General features: G+C 40.5%; 1 protein-coding gene across 1 annotated transcript in view; it reads right to left on the bottom strand.

Moving 5' to 3' along the window:
- CSE1L (chromosome segregation 1 like) overlaps positions 1 to 19,277 on the bottom strand; it is a 22,796-nt gene extending 3,519 nt beyond the window's left edge. The window contains exons 1-21 of the mRNA XM_008635201.2: positions 19,156 to 19,277; positions 17,603 to 17,698; positions 16,927 to 17,069; positions 13,342 to 13,443; positions 12,787 to 12,932; positions 12,408 to 12,498; positions 12,041 to 12,148; positions 11,061 to 11,153; positions 9,647 to 9,814; positions 9,423 to 9,552; positions 8,674 to 8,739; positions 6,932 to 7,134; positions 5,833 to 5,917; positions 5,011 to 5,072; positions 4,122 to 4,258; positions 3,856 to 3,959; positions 3,147 to 3,244; positions 2,132 to 2,282; positions 1,431 to 1,639; positions 824 to 921; positions 537 to 622 (exon numbers count right to left, since the gene is read on the bottom strand). Of these exons, the coding sequence (XP_008633423.1) occupies positions 537 to 622; positions 824 to 921; positions 1,431 to 1,639; positions 2,132 to 2,282; positions 3,147 to 3,244; positions 3,856 to 3,959; positions 4,122 to 4,258; positions 5,011 to 5,072; positions 5,833 to 5,917; positions 6,932 to 7,134; positions 8,674 to 8,739; positions 9,423 to 9,552; positions 9,647 to 9,814; positions 11,061 to 11,153; positions 12,041 to 12,148; positions 12,408 to 12,498; positions 12,787 to 12,932; positions 13,342 to 13,443; positions 16,927 to 17,069; positions 17,603 to 17,687 (2,365 nt within the window). The 5' untranslated portion in view covers positions 17,688 to 17,698; positions 19,156 to 19,277. The remainder of the gene's footprint in view (positions 1 to 536; positions 623 to 823; positions 922 to 1,430; positions 1,640 to 2,131; positions 2,283 to 3,146; positions 3,245 to 3,855; positions 3,960 to 4,121; positions 4,259 to 5,010; positions 5,073 to 5,832; positions 5,918 to 6,931; positions 7,135 to 8,673; positions 8,740 to 9,422; positions 9,553 to 9,646; positions 9,815 to 11,060; positions 11,154 to 12,040; positions 12,149 to 12,407; positions 12,499 to 12,786; positions 12,933 to 13,341; positions 13,444 to 16,926; positions 17,070 to 17,602; positions 17,699 to 19,155) is intronic.
- Positions 19,278 to 19,292: the final 15 nt, after the last annotated feature.

Raw genomic sequence — 19,292 nt, forward strand, 5'->3', positions numbered from 1 at the left:
CAGTAGGCCAATCTTCTTGTGAGAGCAGGAATAACCAGAATATGTATTTCAATAATCTGTCACAGCTTCGCCAGTTTAACATAAAACCTTATCAATAAATTTAGTCATACTAAGGCAAAAATGACACAAAAGTATGGAGTATTTCACAGTACTAACACACAACTACAGGTAACTCCAGGACGTGTGGCCAGCATTGCTGTGCTGCATGAGAGGGAAAGTTTGCTGTAATTGGCTGGAGATTAAATGGAGACATTTTCAGATAATGACATCACACACACTAGGAAAGGAAGAGAAATATGCAAATCTTGTCCATTATTTTAATTACATTCCCTCAATTTTCATGACGTAAGTGTCACCTGCTATGGTGACTGCCCCATACACCCCTCTTGATGAGAAATAATTTGGAGCAAGTTCTTGGAGTCACCACTATCCCTCCATCCACGTATCCACAGGGCGTGACAGGACATTCGTTCTGTGCAGCTGCACACTCTGAACTACTGCTGTCACCAGAGCTTTTCACAGAGCAAGGAACTTACTTTTGATAAATTTTGTTGTTTTGGAATTTTGAAGTCTTTGGAATAGCAGAATGAAGATCTGTTTCCTGTACTGGTCAACTGATTCACTGGAAATTTAGAAGAATAGTTATTAAATTCACACTAGGATTTTACTGATGCCACTTCACAGAAATATATGTATAGAATAGTTAAAATCCATTTGACTGAAAAATGTGATCTTTCAGCTGTTAAAAATTAACATTTGGTATGTTTACACACTTCATAATTAAAGTCTACAGAAGTTAGCTTTAAATTCAGCTCATACTCACGGAGGCATATGCTCGATGATACTGTTCAGAAGATAGAACCCTTGATGATCATTAGCTTTAGAGGCAATCAACTTCTGGAACACACCTAACAATCCAGGCTGCAAGAAAAGCAAATATAAAACCCTAGACAACAATTCTTCGTATGTGACCTACCAGAAAATTTCCCATTACCATCTAAGGCATACAGCAAGGCAAAAGCCTTCATAACCTAAGCCAGGATTCAGTTTTTGCAGTTCAGATCAAAGAAGACACACTTTGGCTTCTTCTCACTCACTCTTCTCAAGACCGTTTTGAACAGAACCTGAGAGGTCTCATTATCCACATGTTAAACATGAGGCAAACAAGACAGGAAAACTGTGGAAACTTACCTGCTTGCAAGAACTAAGAGCAGGAATTTTTCATCTCAGTTGACAAAAGCATGATAGCCTAGGATTCATTTATCCACGTAGTGGAAAAGCACCCAAAAAGCTACATTCAGAATATAAGTCTTTCTACGTAAGCACCAAATTCTGCACAAATCCAGCTATTTGCTGAAGTTCCTCATGATTTGTAACCTCAGATCACCGTGTCTCGAGGCAAACACTGTGACTCAGCCCCAGCAACTCACGATTTTGTCGGCAGCAGCGCTGGCGATGGTACTGGCGCCCCGCTCTAAGTAAGCCTGCAGGAGTCGGACCAGAGGGGGAATGTTTCCTGTCCTTTCCCAGAGAACTGGCTGTAGCAGATGAGGAAACAATGCCATATAGGATGATGGGATTTCATTTTTATGCATTTCTAGCAGTAGGGACATCACTTGAAACACATAAGGAATGAACTCTGGAAGAGAAACAATGACATTTACAAAGTCAGACAACATGGTCACTGTCAGTTCCCAGAAACCACGTATCTGTGGACTGAACCCACAATTTAATGATATTATCACCAAGATTTCAATAAATAAAACTATGAAGAAACCTCTTCCAAAATGTAATTATTCCAAAAATTAGCAAGCATTGCATATATAAACTTTCTATTTCCTCTACCCATTAATGTTTCAGAACACAAAAAACTAACTACTAGAAACAAGACAATAGAATTAAGAATAATAATAAGAGGCTTTGGAATAGTGATTGCTAGATATTTTAGAAATGCAATTTAAAAATAAGTGAATGCTGTTTACATACCCTATGGAACAATCTAAACACTTTCAGACTGTGAAAATCTGTTTCTCCCCTTGAATTTCCTCTGGTACAAAAAATCCTGCCATAAGGTAAATCCTAGCAGCCAACCCCAGTGGAGAGAGCACAGGCACTCACTGACTGTCATTACCTTGCACATCATTCTGCAGGATCTCTGTGAACACCAGGAACAAAGCCTCCTCAAAGCTCCCCACTGCCTCTGGGTTTGCCTTGCACGTTATCCTTATCGACAAGCAGATTGACTCAAACATGTAATGGTTAAAGTGAGGTTTGCTGGGATTCTAAAAACAAGTTACAAAGAGACAAATCAACCCAAACTTGCAGACAAGTAATTTATTTTTCGACTGAAGACCAAAATAGCATTTGGGACTAAGGATACTTGTAACTTATTTCTTCATATGCTTATGAAATCAATTCCACAGATAAAAGCAAACATAAAGACCTCTAAGGTATAAAGGAGAGGGGTTTTTCACAAATATTTCTGTGACTACAAGTGTTTTTCAAAAGCTCTATGTAAACTAGAAAACAGTAAAAATATCACAGAACAAAAACCAGAAAAAGATTATTTTTCAATCCTCTAAGTGTCCAGTCAATTGTCTATTGAACACTTCTTATATGCTGCAGCTGAGTTTTAACTGTACAGAGAAGCAGTTTTTTGGATAGTTGATGAAGGTATTCTAAGGCATTCCCTGATATCAATGGTTAAGAATTTGGCCAGTCTAAACAAAAAACTAAGAGTACTTTACCCACCAAAAGCAGAAGGGTCATTCAATCCCACACTTCAGTGCCAATATTTATTATCAGCTTCAGACGTTTCATGGGCAAAGAATACAGAAGTTGTGATAAAACCAGATTATTGTATTGGTAGCCTCTGCACAAGCAAGCATTTATACTACAACAAACTAGCGTTACAGAAAGAGTTCATATGCTGCTTCTAAATCTCAGATGAAAGGAGGGAGAATGATCTGAAAGTATGTTCTGAAAGGAAGGCAGTACCTTACTGGAATGCTGTTTCCACTTAGTTGAGTCAGAAAATACTAACTATTTAGAGTATTCTAACAGAACACCACCAACAAGGTATACCTAAGTCCTCCGCAAGACCGCTCCAAAAGGTAAAAGGTGACTCTTTTGCTCTGTTTCTTTACCTTACTGACAGCCAGCAGTTTCTGTGTGAGCTGTGTGATGACAGAAGGGATGTATGGAATTATGGACTCCTGTAGCAGAGAAAAACTCCTCATGATGGCTGCAAATAAATGGAAAATGTTACCTTCTGAAGACAAAATAAACTTCTGCCACCCAATGTATGCCTAAATCTTTTACCTTTTACTGTTAAAATAGGATCCCAAGGAATTAGGTACAGTAAAAAGAGCATCTGCTGCAAGAACATTCAATCTATAATCATGACAAAGCATAAAACAAAGTCTCATTATTCCCATTCTACAGATGGAACACGGAATATTAAGTAAGTTTACAAAGACCACTACTTGTCCTAGGCAAGTCTCAGATCTCAGCATCCTCTTAGCCATGACCAGATCTATCCTCTCATTAGCCATGACCACATCTCCTCTCCATGACCAGATTGCTCAGATCTTCCCCTGACACTGTCCAGGTAGCTGTCCTGACTACAAGACCACCAGTTGAGAAAAAATTTCCCACAGTATCATTATGTTTAGTATTTCTCTTTGCCACTGTAAGTTCAGCACAGATGACTCGATACAGTCGGATGAGTAATGGCAGGCTCTTCAGCACATTTGCATAAAATAGGTTTTGCAAATAAAAATGTCAGGAACCTGTAACTGTAAGCCTCAAGTTAACCAAGTTATTCTTATATTGCAGGACTCATTAGGCATTTACCTTTCATAATGTATTCATTTTCAGATGAGCCAGGAAGCGTCAGAGCTTTGAAAAGGTTTGTTAACAGCACTTCTACAAATGGTGCCATTTCTGCAGCTGTAATGCTGTTAAGTGAAACACAGCTCTTTAATGATGAAAGAGAGTCACAAACTTCAAGCCTTATACAATACCATAATACATGACATGAAGGATCCCCTACAGGTATTTCTTATCCTTAATGCACAAAATCTATGTAGCAATGAATTTATTTCTGCTTGAAAACTTACAGGGTGGCATTATTTGTCCCTCTCATGGTAAAGAGTCTTTCAAGAGCATGAGCTGCATAGGTATGGACCACGATACTTTCTGCTTGGAGATGATTGATTAAGAGGGGAATAGACACCAGCAGTTGCTCTTTTGGTACCTACAAAAACAGAGCAACAACTCATATGTATGTTAAAAAATACAGATGGTTCCAACACTGGAGCACAACCAAGCTCATGAGCAACACACAGAGCTTGGCAGAGGGAGAAACCTTGGGAGGTTCCTCCTGTTGCTACACAACACCTTGAACAATCAGGAAGTACCTATTTCTGTCATCGCTCATATACTTCCCCCTCAACACCAATGGTACATTTGATTAGCAGTAAGTGCAGATAATCCTAATGTATATTCCCTTTCCATTTTACTTTGTCTTAGCAGGTAATTAAAAATATCAAGGTTTAAAAAACCAATATCATGTATATGTCATAAGAAATGAATAAAGGTAATCTGAAATTTAGAGTAATATTCAACATATTTTCTTACCCCATCTCACAAATCAGAAAAGGTAAAGGACAAAACTGCTGTACTCTGTAACAACTACTGCAATGATACGAGCAATCAAGCATATTTGGACTAACACTGACTTGAAAATGTCTGAGTGTGCCACAGAATTAAGCAGCTAACATATTCAGTGTTCCCACAGCATATGGACAGCATATAGACTACATGTTAATTGGATATTTATAACAATATCATTTACTTTCTGAACTAAAAATTCAGCATGAAGTGTTACATATGACTATCAAACACCTGTTGAGTTAGCATATGGCCAAGTGCGATAAATTAGGCTTGGCAAGTATAAAGTAACAACCTACAATATGTTTTTACCATAAGAGTAAAAGAAAAACTTACTTGGTTTCTAAAAATCATGATATATTTGATACCATCTGCTTTTAGCACAGGGAATTCATTCACTGAAATAGAAAAATATGCAAACTTCATTGATACTTCTCATACAAATGTGATTACTGAACATGTACTATATATACAGGTGTCACTTGACACTAACTAATGATCTTCCCCCATAAGAAATAATACTGGCAATGTTTTTCTATATTTCTTAGTTCCTGCACTTTGGTATGGGCACTGTTAGAGTACCAGTTTTATGTACGAATCACACCCCAGTACCATTAAGAGTATGGTCCAGCTCAGATGAAATCTCATCTTCTGGCTTCAATTTTAGCAGCCTCCAATTACACATTTCGAGACAACCCACTATGCTTCAAATATAGTAAGATAATTGTTGAAGTATAAAATAACTATGTGGCTTAAATCTAGACATCCACAACCTCATCAGTAAGGGCTGATGCAGGTCACGTGGCCTCAGTATTTTAACTTCATAGGGTTTTGTAGAGCATAGAAGTTTATCATAACATCTCAAATACAGAAATCAAATTACTTGGATTCAACAGGTTTAAGCATGTAGCTGATAGCAACCATGTGTGTACATGCCCTGATCTTGCAGAGAGCAGGTGGCAAGGTGGCAATCCACCTTGCTGTAATAGCTCCTTCACTGCTGGCCAAACAAAAATGAATTACTGTGTGCCAGGTGTTAACAGTCCCTGTCTCAGAGATTATGCTGATAAAGGAGTGCTTCAGACTTCAGAAACAATGGTCACTGACAAGGTTATGATATATAACAAAAATACCATATCAAAATTAACATTAACTTACCAGTAGCAGACTTTAAGTCAGGTTGAATGTGATTCACAAAGAATTCTGTCAGATTAACGAGTTCATTGGCCTGTGTTATTCCATGCTGGAAGAAGCAAAAAACAACTCTTACTTTTATATGTCGACATATAAACTGCTAGTTTTCTCACTCATTTTAAATACTCTTAGTTTTCTCTTAAAAAAATGCAGCCTCTTTTTAAACCAGGATTTTTAGATGGAGATTTTTCAATGAAGTGTTCTAAGTTAGTCCATATTTGCCATTAAATAGCACAGAAAAAGACACAAACTTTGCAGTTTCACAAATGCTACCAGCCTGGTTCCCATTACACATCACTAACAACTGCTGGGCAGCAGTATACACCAGGCTTCAGGACAAGACTGAGAACCTTCAGCAAAATTGCATTAAATGCTGTATGTGTTTTACTATGTTTGCCTCAAATCAGTCTTGTGAAGAAACTGAGATTTGAACCGTAACAGCATTTAAAATATCTAAAGTATATCTAAACTTCTTCCATAGGACATTTGATACAATGCTCCTGTTTCCAAATACAGATTAGCCCAGCTGTGGTTTTTCAGTGTCTCCAGCGTATTAACTGCTTTCTCCCCAACAAGTAATGAGATCCATTTCCAGCCATCATTAGCATTCACATGTAATTTACAAATCAAACACTCGAGTAGCAGGAAACACTGGGAAATATCACGACAAGAACTCCAAGAGTCATTTAAATTCCTTTTAGTCTCTTTAACACGTCTGATCATCTTCTCTAAAGCTCTATTTGCCTTCCATGGCTTCCAGAGTGCCTCAGGACCACTTAGAGCTTAGAGGTTCCAGACTGGAGCAGGTTTTGTTTCTTTGTCTGGCTGGATCCCACGTGCCAGTCAGGCTGGCCAAATGGCCACACTGTGCCCCATCTACCTGAAGGTCAGATACCACCAACTGTGATAGGATCATATAAAGGACAGCTTTTAAGCTCATCAACATGAACTACTGCACACACAGTTACTCCCATTCTGAAGCAGCTTAAAACGCACGGCAGGCCTCGCCCGCGCTGTAATACCTGAATGCAGACAGATTACAATGAACAGAACGTAGAAGTACCTTCTGTGTTTGAGCTTTCGATGCCAAAGACGTTACAAGGTAAATAGCTGCATCTTTGTGCTTCCAGTTAACAGATGGATTCTTTGCATATTCTTGCAGCATAGAATTAACATATCCAGAAAAAATCCCTGTCACAGGTCCTTCAAAAAATTTGCACAAGCCTCTGACTAGATCACAAGCTGCTCTGCGCCTGGTGTCAATATCTGCACGAGAACCAAAGATTCTTTGGATATGAGAAAGCATACAGCTTTTCATATTAATAAACATAATAATCAAAACAGTAACAGTTCCTCAAGTTACAGCCAAACCCCATGCTAATTACTGCAATCTTACACTGATGTGTAAGAACACACGTAAGCCTTTTATTTACTGTCACAACCGGACTACTTGTACACCAAGGACAAGGGACACCTGCCCCTGAGCAGTGGCAGCAGACATGCAGGGGGGCTGGTACTGGCTTGACATTATGCACCCAAACATACTGGGTCTGGCTGGGAGGGAGTTCATTTTCTCCCTAGCGGCCCATATGGCGCCGTTTTGTACCAGTGACTAAAGCTGCTGGTAACATCCCGGGTTTGGCTGCTGCTGAAGAGCACTGTCAGTGTCAGGGCTCCCCCTTCCTCCTGCTTTGCCTTCCCAGCAAGTAGTTTGGGGCAGGCAAGGAGCTGGGATGGGGCAAACTGGGCAGCTGATCCAAACTGATCAACGGGATATTCCATGCCGTATGACATGCTCAGCAATAAAAACTGAGGGGAGGGGGTTTGGGGGGAGGCAACCATTGCCCAGGGACAGGCCGGGCAAAAGTCTGCCTGTGGGCAGTAGTGAGTCATTAACTTCTTTCCTCTTTCCTTACTCTTTCTTTCAATTAAACTGTCTTTATCCATGAGTCTTCTCACTTTCACCCCTCCCACTCTCTCCCCCATAAGAATGCAGCAGGGTGGAGCACAAGCCAGCTGCTGGCCCACCACTCCTGAAAGGACATTTTTGCAAAAAACTTCAGAAATACCTAAAATGCAGCCAATCTCGGATAAGAATGATAAAATGTTTTCTTGAAAAAAGTTCAAAAATTTTTCCTCCAATTTTGTCCTCCACTGCAAGTATTCAGTAATTGCTTAAATCTATTATGAAATGCCATTACTTCAAAAGTGTCTGTCAGTGAACTGCTGGGGCCCAGAACTGTCACGCAGACCTAGGTTTGGCTCACTCGGGCTCTGGCCTGGCTGCAGAGCACAGCCTCCCTCAGCACCCCAAGCAGCTGGGCCGGCACAGCCATGTCCCAGGGCAGTCACTGCTCTGAACACATGCCACATCCCAGGCTGGCTGCTGTACAGCTGGCCTGAGCAGAGTTTGTATGCAACCCCAGGCAGAATTTCAGTTTAAACATCACAGTCTCTCCCTGTTATTTAGAACTCCACACATAGGAACTAAATACACAGCTGGCTACCACTCAGCACTGACTTACAGGCTGTATTTGCTGAAATTTGCTGAATGTGGGCAGTGCAGAAGACATACCAATCCAATTAAGGAGAAAGACCTATAAACATTGTTCAAACCAGAAAGACTCTGTGACGAGCCTATCGTGACAGTAGACTTGATCATAGACTGGATAAAATCCAGCTGGGGGTGGTGCGTGGAAATCTTCTCAATTTCAAAATGAAGTTATAAAAGCTTCAGTAAATTGCTTCAGCACTTTAGAGCTATATGTAAAGACCAAGTATTCTTAGTATAAATCTGTGGATTACCAGATCCTTCCAAATCCCTTCTTATATATTCTTCAGAATTATCTTCAAATGCTTCTTCATCAGCCGCTGAAAATATAAAATACATAGAAGTTTAAGTATTGAAGTCTCTGGTTTTTATGGTGAAAGGGTGTATCATTATCAATTTGCTATATTTTCCAAGGACTTTTCTATAACTTTAATAGTAATTAATCAGAAATATCCAGCCGGACTAGTCTGTTTAGCTTTTGTCCCACAAATTAGTCTTTCATACCCACGGGCTGATACATTAATTCAAAGAAAAACCTCTAACACATATTCAGTGCCAGGTGTATTTGAAGAGGCTTTCAGAGTCATAGACTTAAGAGAGACAAGCTCCTTGTCACTGCAATATATTTTCACTGCATTTTAAATACAGGATCAATATGAGCCCATCAAAAGTTGGAGAACTAAACCCTACAATTTGGTAGGCCTGACATTCCTGCCTATTCAGGCTCCCTGAATTATTCAGATACTCACTTTAAGTGTGGAAATTTATTGGTGGCATATAACCTAGACTTCCTCCAGTGGGATTTCAACACAAAAAATTAGGTATATTCATACAATTCTACAAAGCCCACAGGACAGCAATCTGCTGCAGAAACTTGGGTTTGAATCTAGCACTAAGGTACACAAGAGAGTCACACTCAATTCTTAGTCCTGCAAAGCAACACATCATGATAATTAGTTAGATTTTTGTTGTGGTTTTTAAAATTAAAGTCTCAAAAAGTTACCTCTAAATTCCATATTGGGAACAATAACTTTTTCACAGATGCTTGTCAATGTATTCTGGTCTTCAAACAGATGCTTGTAATGTGGTCTCTCGCAAACTGAGGCCAGAAACTGGATTGCGTTACTGACCAGCTACAGCACCACAAACAGAACACAAAGCTTTAGCATGACTGATCAATTTATAATTTATTATTAAACTTGACAAGATCAGATTTTAGCAACTCACCAAGTCATACTTCACTTCCTGGCCTGTTGTGACTAACAGATTCCAGATTGCTGTTACAAAACGTGGCAGGTAGGGCTGGAATTCTTCATCATATTTTTGAGCATATAAAGCAGCATTATCACAAATTTGTGATTTCAAGAGCTCCAGCAATCCAGCTTCCTCTTCATCCTCACATAAAACAAAACTAAGAACTTAAGATCCAAACTTCAACACTACTTAAACATTAAAAGTATCAACGTATTTAAGTGAAATATTTACATCACCATTTTATCATGTTCTAAACAGGTGAAAGAAATCCCCCTCATGTCCCTAGATCTGCTGTATTTTGCTGATCTGTACCCAAACTGCTCTTCAAGTTAGAAATCATACCTGCATTTCAAAACAAGGTACTATGCACTTGAAAACAGACACAATGGTTCACCCAGAATTAATTTACATATGTAATATGAAAAAGGTAACACGAGGCATTGAAAAACATGCTTAGAAGCCACTATATCATGATTCTTTAAACTGAGTAGCTGTAGAAGTTCCCTCCCCTTCCCCACATCAGCACAGATGTTTGTGGAACCACAATGTGAACTGGGAAATTGAGCTGGAATTAAAAAAAACCAACTCAATCAAACACCACCCCAGTTCTGTCTGCCCCTCTCCCCTCCATCCCCACCTTTCAGCTTTACTGCCTGTCCCAGTTCAGCTGCAGGAGTGCTTATGCTGGCAGCAGCCCACAGACACAAGACAAAAGAGCAGAAAAGCTTCTTTTAGCAGCAAAGTAACTAGAGCACAAGATACACTTAATATGCCTCCCTATGTGTTGTCAAGAAATTTACAGAGTTGTTTTGGCTCCATCAAGTGGCAAACTATTGTGCTATATCTGGAAGACATCAGCCCTTAAAATGAGAAAATATGCACAAAAATAACTGGAGCTTTGCTGACCTGCTATCAGCTTTCACCAGTGAAATTACTGACTCTTTAACTAGATCAAGACAACAAATGCTAAAGTACATAGAGATGTCCTGCCCTCCATGGTCAATTGTTTCAAGTTCTTTAAGATACCCTGTTTTCTCGAACATAGTGCATGAAGCAGCTGAAATGTACAGAAAAACCTGAGCCCTGTGATGCTAATGGTCAGGTTACTTCAGCAGCTCTTCTTGAAAGAATCAACTCAGGGATGAGTATTAGTAATTTGATTTCTGTGCACAGCTGGGTATACCTGTAACTGTCAAACAGCTTTAAGAACTGAACCTCAAATTCCTTAGACAGCAGAGCAACATCTCTTAAACTCCATTTTCTTACAGTCATTCTACCCCCTTGTTTGCCCCACAAAAAAACCACTGCAATGTTCAGAATTCGACCTAACTTGTCAGTCCACTCTGCCCCCTACAGATGCAAACCAGGTGGTTTATGCAGTACTTACATCAGTCTGCAAGAGTTTATTATCTAAAGTTAAAAGGCTATGAAAATTTGTCATCCATGTTTCCATGTTATCTTCAAAAAACTCAGGAAGATCCTGTGAAGGAAAAGTATGAATCAACATTTTAATTTCTGATTGCACTGCTTAGATAACATACCTACACAGGAAATAAAGCATTCAACTTCTAATCTACTGAGGGACAATAACCTGTGGAAAACAATCTTCAAATTAAAACAGTGCCCCTTCCTCCTCCCAAACAAAAATTGTCCTGGAAGAACCCTGGAGTACAACGAGTTCCAAATAAACTAGTTGCTTAGATGCTACACAGCTCACACTTTCATAATGAATGAGCCTTATCAGCTCTCACTCTCAGAATGAGAGCACAAGTCTCTTTTAGCTCCAGCTTGTTCTTTTGCCCCCATGGAAGAACAGCCCAAGGAATCCAGGCACAATCACACTTCACAGCTCATGATGAGACACTAAATAAATGTCACCTCAGCAAGGGAGCTTTTTACCATTTCCCATACAGCACATTTATTAATGTCCAAAATGTAGCTCTGATTCCAAACCCAGACTACCCGCACTGCTCCCAGAATTACTTGCTCCTACAGTGCCACAGAGCTGCTACATGTAATGGACTTTCACCTACATGACCCAGTTCCTGTCAGTACAGACAATTCATAAAGGGGTACAGTGAATAGAAACTCAGGCATTGGACTCCTGCCTTTCCCAGCTCCTACTCAGAGGCATCATACAACATCTCCTTGAAGCAACACCACCTCAGACTCCCTTGAAATTGTGTTTACACAGGGCCAAGCTAATGTCTTAAATAACCCATCCGTACTGTGCTTTTACTCCAACACATGCACTGTTGATTTTTCTTTTTGCCATAAAACATGGCCTTAAACGCTGCCTCAAATGAATTCTAGAGTAACAGCTTCATCAGAACAAAGCAAAACTATCCCAAGAACAAGGAGATTCACCTGAAAATTTAAACTGTAGAACAGCTTCGCAATTAGAATGAGAGAAGAAAACAGAACCTTCAGGGCACTGGCATCATTTGCATGTGTGCTGCAAAGTTCAATAGTTGCCTAGAAAAAGATGCAAGATCATCAAGTACAAAACCCATACCAACAAAAAATACTGAAAAGTGTCATGAAATGGTTTTTTAAAACCAGAAAACACAGTTATTTTTCATCCTCTTATCAATCTTGTTAGGTCTCACTTCATGACTTGAATTTAAACCCCTTTAACAGTTTCGAACAATTATTGAGTTTTAATTTTACAGGCATCCACAACAAGCAATTCAGAACATTAAACTTCTTTTAGAAATGACTCAACAAGAAATACCTTAAAGAGATTTGTCAAGGGTAAAGCAAAGGCATCAAGAACAAGTTTGATCTCTGTCCACAACTCATTTGACTTAAATTCATGGCGGTACCTGACAAGAAACAGAGAAACACATGAAAAACAGAATACAGTCTTCACATTTATTACCAAATTAGAAACAGATTTTTGTTTTGTGCTGAACCTTGAAACAAATACTGTCAAGTAAACAAGAACTAAACAACATAATTCAAAACCATGCAAGGTATACAATTGGACAACTACTTAAAAGGCATATGTAGAAGTCACAACTATAGGCTTTGTAAATCTCCAAAATTAAGTCTAACATGCCAGCTGAACAGAAATTTTACAATCCATACACAAACTCCCTTATTTCCAGTACCTTTTAAATAAAGAGTGAGCGGTGCGAAGAACCCCATTGATTACGTGGAAATCTCCGCTCTGAAAGCGATTCACCATTTCTGTCAGCAAGTCTGGCCACTTCTGAGGGAAGTCTTCCCGCCCAATGATACTGATGGCATCACTCAACTGCAAAGGAAACGGAACTGTGATGTGACAGAACTGCACACAACAGTCGTGCCAGGTGCTGCAAACATCCGAGAAAATCCTGGTTATTCTTGTCAGATTCAAAAATTACTGTGTTAATTATCTACTACTTTCCACACAAATACAAAAATCTCACCTTAAGTTCACACAGTCTCACTTTCTAGAATTCCTGTTTAACTGCCTAATGCTAGAACTTAGCGGTAAGATTATACAGTAATTGTCTTAAAAAATGTTAAAGTAGGTAGAAATACCTGTAACAATATCCTCGAAGTTATTTGGATCAGGATGAGCTCACTGGTAAGGGAACTGAGCTCTACCAATAACCACAGCCTCTAGACATGCTTAGAATATTCCCAAAGTTTCAGGGATCCCACCAGGAATAACATATTACCTGCTTTTGAATTTGTTCTGGGCTGCTAAGCATCAAGGGCACTATGTTGGCTTTAATGGCTATTCTGTCCGACTCACATATTTTATTTGGCTCATCCTCAACCTAAAATGAAAACAATAATTAAGTTACGGGCAGTATTCTCTGGGCAATGAGAGATGATCAGCACTTCAGAAACCAACTGCTTATACTGAGTTATGTAACTATTACATTGCTGAAGAACCTAAGAAGCAGACCTGTTCGAGACGCTGCCTTCAATAAATTTGGAACAGCAGTATCTGAAAAAAGCTGAAAGAAATAATGTCCTTCTGTAAAACTTAGAAGTTTTTTTCTCCTTCCCTAAGGGTAACTTTTCAGGTCATCAATTGAGCAGCAGTGAGGGTGGGTGCACACAGCAATAAAATCCCCACATTTAACCAAGTCTCCTCTTCCACTACACCAAACAGCACCTCTGAAAACCCCACAAATTGATTTTGTGTGAGCTGCCTCAAGCCATACTTTCTAGAGACTGTAAATGAAGGTGTAGGTTACACAACCAAAACGCTAACATTGACTCTAAGAGTTGTCTAACCAGCTCAAAATATCAATCAGTTCCAAGTCCAGTCAGTCAGCAGCGCCAAGCAACAGAAAATTGTAAAACTGCTACTGAAGAAATAAAATAATGAGATGGCTTGTCCCAACCAGTGACAGCAGTGATAGTCACATTATCTGTGATGACAGCACTGAAGTTCAGAGACCCTGAAATCATCCAGCAATTAAAAGAGAAAAGCACCTCCAGACAGTCATTCAATCTTAAAATACCTTAAACCTGATGGTACCACCACCCTCCTTCTCACATCCCTTTTACCATCTTCCTGTTAACTTAAATCAAAAGTTGGCAATTTCAAAATTTCAAGGTATGCTTATCTATAACACCAGCCACTCGTGGGGTTCCCCAGGGCACAGTACTGGGGCCAGTACTGATTAATATCTTTACTAATGATCTGGATGAGAGGATCAAGGGCTCCCTCAGTAGGTTCACAGATGACACTGAGTTGGGTGGGAGTGCGGATCTGCTGGAAAGCAGGAAGGCCTTTGGAGGGATCTGGACAGGCTGGATCCTTGGGCTGAGGCCAAGTGTGGGAGGGTCAACACCACCAAGTGCCAGGACCTGCTCTTGGGGCACCACAACCCCATGGAATGCTCCAGGCTGGGACAGAGGGGCTGGAAAGCTGGGAAACGACCTGGGAGGGCTGGACAACAGCAGCTAAACATGAGCACAGGTGTGCCCAGGGGAAAAAGAGGCCAGTGGCACTTGGGCTGTGCTAGCCCCAGTGTGGGCACAGCCCCAGTGCAGTGCCCACCCCCTGTGCTGGCACTGCTGGGGCACCTCCAGTGCTGGGGGCAGCTCTGGGCCCTCACACCTGAGAGACCTGGAGGGGCTGGAGTGCTTTCAGGGAAGGGAACAGAGCTGGGAAGGGGCTGGAGCCCCAGGAGCGGCTGAGGGAGCTGGGAAAGGGGCTCAGGCTGGAGCAAAGGAGGCTCAGGGGGGACCTTGTGGCTCTGCACAAGTCCCTGACAGGAGGGGGCAGCTGGGGGGGAAAGGAGGAGGGTCGGGCTCTGCTCCCAGGAACAGGAGGAGAGGGAACGGCCTCAAGTTACAGCAGGGAGGGATTAGATTGGATATTAGGGAAAATTTCTTCACCAAAAGCATCATACAGGCTGCCCAGAGCAGAGGTGAAGTCCCCATCTCTGGAGGGATTTAAAAGCCATGTGGATGTGGCACTTGGGGACGTGGGTTAGTGGTGGCCTTGGCAGTGCTGGGGGGATGGTTGGATTCGATATTAAAGATCCTTTCCAACATAAATGATTCTGCAAAAAGCAGTTATAAAAATAAGACACAGAGAACTTGCTTTTCCTCTTCTACCATACTGCATTGAATCAGAAGGTACAGAATTGTTATATATACCTTAAAAATAAACAAGAACAAAAACCACAAAAAAGATCATCTTTAAAATATAAGCTTTACAAGTTTGTATTATGTGAACAGCAGCAATAACTGTCCTAGGCAAGCTCCAAGTAGGGAGGCAGGACTCACTGCTATGCATTTAGATAGATGAGGACAGAGGTGGTGGAGTGCTCAGCAACAGCAAATCCTCCTATGGAGTTAATGAGATTATTCAAAGAAATGAAACTTTTTTACAAGACATGAAATGAAGCACATACATGCATATTCTGTACATACTTCAAAAATAAATTAAAACCAGTGAACTCTTCCCTGGTTCCAGCAGTGCCCTGTGCATCTGTCTCTCCAGGCTCCAACAAACTGAAGTTCTTGAGTAGGCAAAACCCTTTTCCTTCCACTATGCTTTGTACAAGTCAAGTTCAAGGCTGTGAAACAAACCCCTGTGATCTAGGCAAGCCAGCCTTACAGCTGCATTTTCTGTTCATACAGCTGCTCCTGAAACAAAAGCTTCAGTTTTGGGCAAAACAAAGTGCCTGAAGCCACAGAGCAATCAGAACAGCCCTTGGGATGCACTCTCTGCACAGCATCTCTACCTACTTCAAAACAAAATCCCATCCTGAATTACACTGGCAATTCTTTTCCACTTATAACTTTTTCCATAAAACATTATTTCTACTTACAGTACACTACAGAAGATGCAATTTGGGAGAAATGACAAAAAACACGGCATCAAATGAACAAGGTCCTACATATGTCACGCCAGGCTGAATGTGCTGATGTTCTTGAACAAAACCAGACCCAGGACTGCTATAACCTCAATTTAAGTAGGAGGAGAAGGGCAGAAATCACATGCAAATTTGAAAATAGGTACCAGCTAAGATGTAATGATAAAATGTTTAAGTTTCTCTGCAATAAAGAAACATCTGCTATTTTTCAGACAGATATGAACAGTACTTTCAGTAAGGCAAAGCATAAACAGTACCTATTAAAACCTCTCATCATTCAAGGAGTTCAGCTGTCTAAAGCAATACTTTCTACCCTTAAATAAATTTCATGAATACTGAAAGCTCTGAATTAAAAATATCCCTGACCTCTTCAAGACAAAGGATGAGATGGGACTAAACAGCAACATTTGTATTCAATCACTACAAACACTTCCATGTGTAAAACTGGCAAGGCCACCAAAACAAACTGCCCCAGACAATTCTCTGCCCCAGTAGCACCTGCTGATGAATGGTACCATCACCTTGAGCTGCAGGGCTGGACAGAGATGTTTTCAACACAGATACAGGCCCAATGGGCCAGCTTGTTTGTAGACACTCCATAATCATTCCAGTTTAAATAACATTAGTTAGCTGAATAAGCTTTCAATATTGTGCTTCTGCAAAATATGTATATAATGTTAGAGAAAACTACTTGTTCATCATTTTATCACCCAGCTCTAATAGTTTTTAACAGAAGGGACTCCAGTGGCCTGGGTTTCAGTCCCTTATTAGTAAGTTACACCTTGTGTTTGTTCTCTGAATGATCGACTGCATTTCCCAGACCACGGACACACACATTCCTCAGGGTTACTGAAGAATACCTTATTGTACCTTAAATGATGATTAAGTCTTAGCACAATTCCTCACTAGGATACCTACAATTCTCCAGTTCCTTTTAATATAATTCTTGAATGTTACAGATGCACAAACTTTGATGACATTTTCCTGTGATTTCTCCAGCAGCGTTAAGAGTAGCAACGGATAGTTCTGGCTTCCTTCCACAGATTCAAGGAACTTTTCCGCTGTAAGAGAATATACTGGGGTTAGCAAAAGCTGATCTGCTTTCTCTAATGGGAATCCTACAATTTCTCAAGTGTCTGTTTAAAATACCCAGCACAAACACTTCCCCAGAGCTTCACAGGAAGATGTCTGACAAAAGGTATCACAGGTTCTTTGCTCCCGAGCCCCTCAATACTCCTGCTGTCAACAACAGCTCTCAGATCTCCAGCAGGATGGGGAAATACTGCCTCCTCACCCTTGGAAAAGCCATAACCTCAGAGAAGTAAATCCTGGCTTGTTGTGAACAGCAGCACTGTTTTAAGTAACAGTGCAAAAAAATCAAGAATACAGAAAAATAAAATTTAAAAAAAGCAGATAAAATTATTTGTATTTATATCCATCCCTCATTAATCTTTTGAGGGTTTCATTTTAAAAGGATACTGAGAACTTCTGTAAAGAGGTTACTGCATAAATATCCACTGAAGTTTGCTAAACAGAAACAGAAGAGCCAAAAAGAAACAGAACTTTTTTGTTCTCACTCATGAGAATCACTTACCAGGACGCCTTATAGCAGGATCTGGATCTAGTGTTTTCTTTAGATATTCAGTTAAAGTTTGTAAATTGGCATCACTGAGCTCCATTTTGGCAGAACCTAAAACCCACAAGTAGTTTTGTTACAAGCAGAGATCAGAAAATCTATCCCAAAGCCACACATGTAAAACCAGATCCCACAGAAGCAACATCAGCTCTTTTCAACAATACCTCACAAGCACAGTCCCAACCAGAGTGTACCAGGCACAGGAAACATTCCACTTCTCAAGCAACAGGTAACTGCTAGTGTCTGGTTTATGGACCCAAAATTCCAGAAAAGGCTCACACATCCAGCAGACATGAACCAGGTACGGCCAAAAGAGGATCTCTTCCCCTTTCAGGACAACAAGAATTTGATTCTGCTTTTGAGAACTGCTGTCAGCCCCAGAAACTGCTCCTGACTGAGAAAGCTGAACAGTCCTGCCCTACATAATTGTAAATAAAACAATTCAAAGTGTGTTGAAGAGTCAAGGTTTTTTTTAAAAAGTCAAACACTCCTTATCAAAGAAAAACCTCAAAATAAAATACTTTTTTAAAAAACAGACAAAAGACTGTGCAAAGCCAGACACTTTGTCCTCTCTGTAAGATTAATTCAGACTAGGATGGGAGCTAATTTAAATGCAATACTTTTTACAAATAACTTTGTGCAGTAAGTCCATATTGCTCCTCTCTAGTAATCCTTCCACATGCATTCTTATCTGTACCACAGTTACTTCACAGCCTGCATTGGAATAATTTAAATTACAGCAACCCTACAACAGTAAGATATGCTTTAATGGAGATGTTCCTCTGGACATCATCAATCCTGCCCTCCTTCATACCACCACCAGCACAGTTCACTCCATACAAAGGTTATGAGGAATCAAAGGTTTTCCATTTTTTCTATTTAGTAAGATTGACTGAAATTTACCTGTCCCACTTTGGAGTTGTTTCATGCTAATCATCAGTGCAATAAATAGTTTTATACAAGCATGCTTGCAAAGGCAGTGAGCTTTAGTGACACAATTTTTATGTCAGCTATGGCATCTATGCAATTTAAAAAGCAGCAGGATCTTCTTGAATTAAATGAATGTTAATAAGCAAATCAGATCCTAACATATTCTGCAAGAAGTAAAAATCTACCTAAAGAGTCCTGCCTCCCATGTTTCCCTCTGCTTTTGGGGTTTACTTGTCTGTAGTCTTGTTCACCAATTCACATCCACCAACATATTCTGACCTGTTACCTACATATGCTTATTTCCTTCTCTTCCTCTAGTTCTTCATGTTTGTTTTCCAGTACAAAAACATTGGTGGTACTTTAGCTGGAGTGGTACGATGCTTTGTGTTGTGTCGTAACATGTGCCTGCAGAAAAGGCCTCAGAAAACCCACAAACGTACGTAATACATCACCTACTTTAGTCAAATTAATGCAGACCGCTTACAGAGAGGAAACCCAAACCCGGGCAGAACGCGGCCGTGCCCCTGAGACTCGGACCGGGAAGAGCTTCACGCAACTCCATCCCCTCACCCAGCACTGACCAAACAACTCCCACGTGCCGAAGAATGTTCAGGGCCCAGATCTGATGGGAAAAACTATCCTGGCACTGCTCTGAGCATCCCTAGGGGCATTTCCCGCTTCCCGAAGCGCGGGGCCAGGGGCGGCGGGAGCCAGACCG

The sequence above is a fragment of the Corvus brachyrhynchos genome, unplaced genomic scaffold, assembly GCF_000691975.1.
Source record: "Corvus brachyrhynchos isolate BGI_N302 unplaced genomic scaffold, ASM69197v1 scaffold10, whole genome shotgun sequence".
Lineage (NCBI taxonomy): Eukaryota > Metazoa > Chordata > Aves > Passeriformes > Corvidae > Corvus > Corvus brachyrhynchos.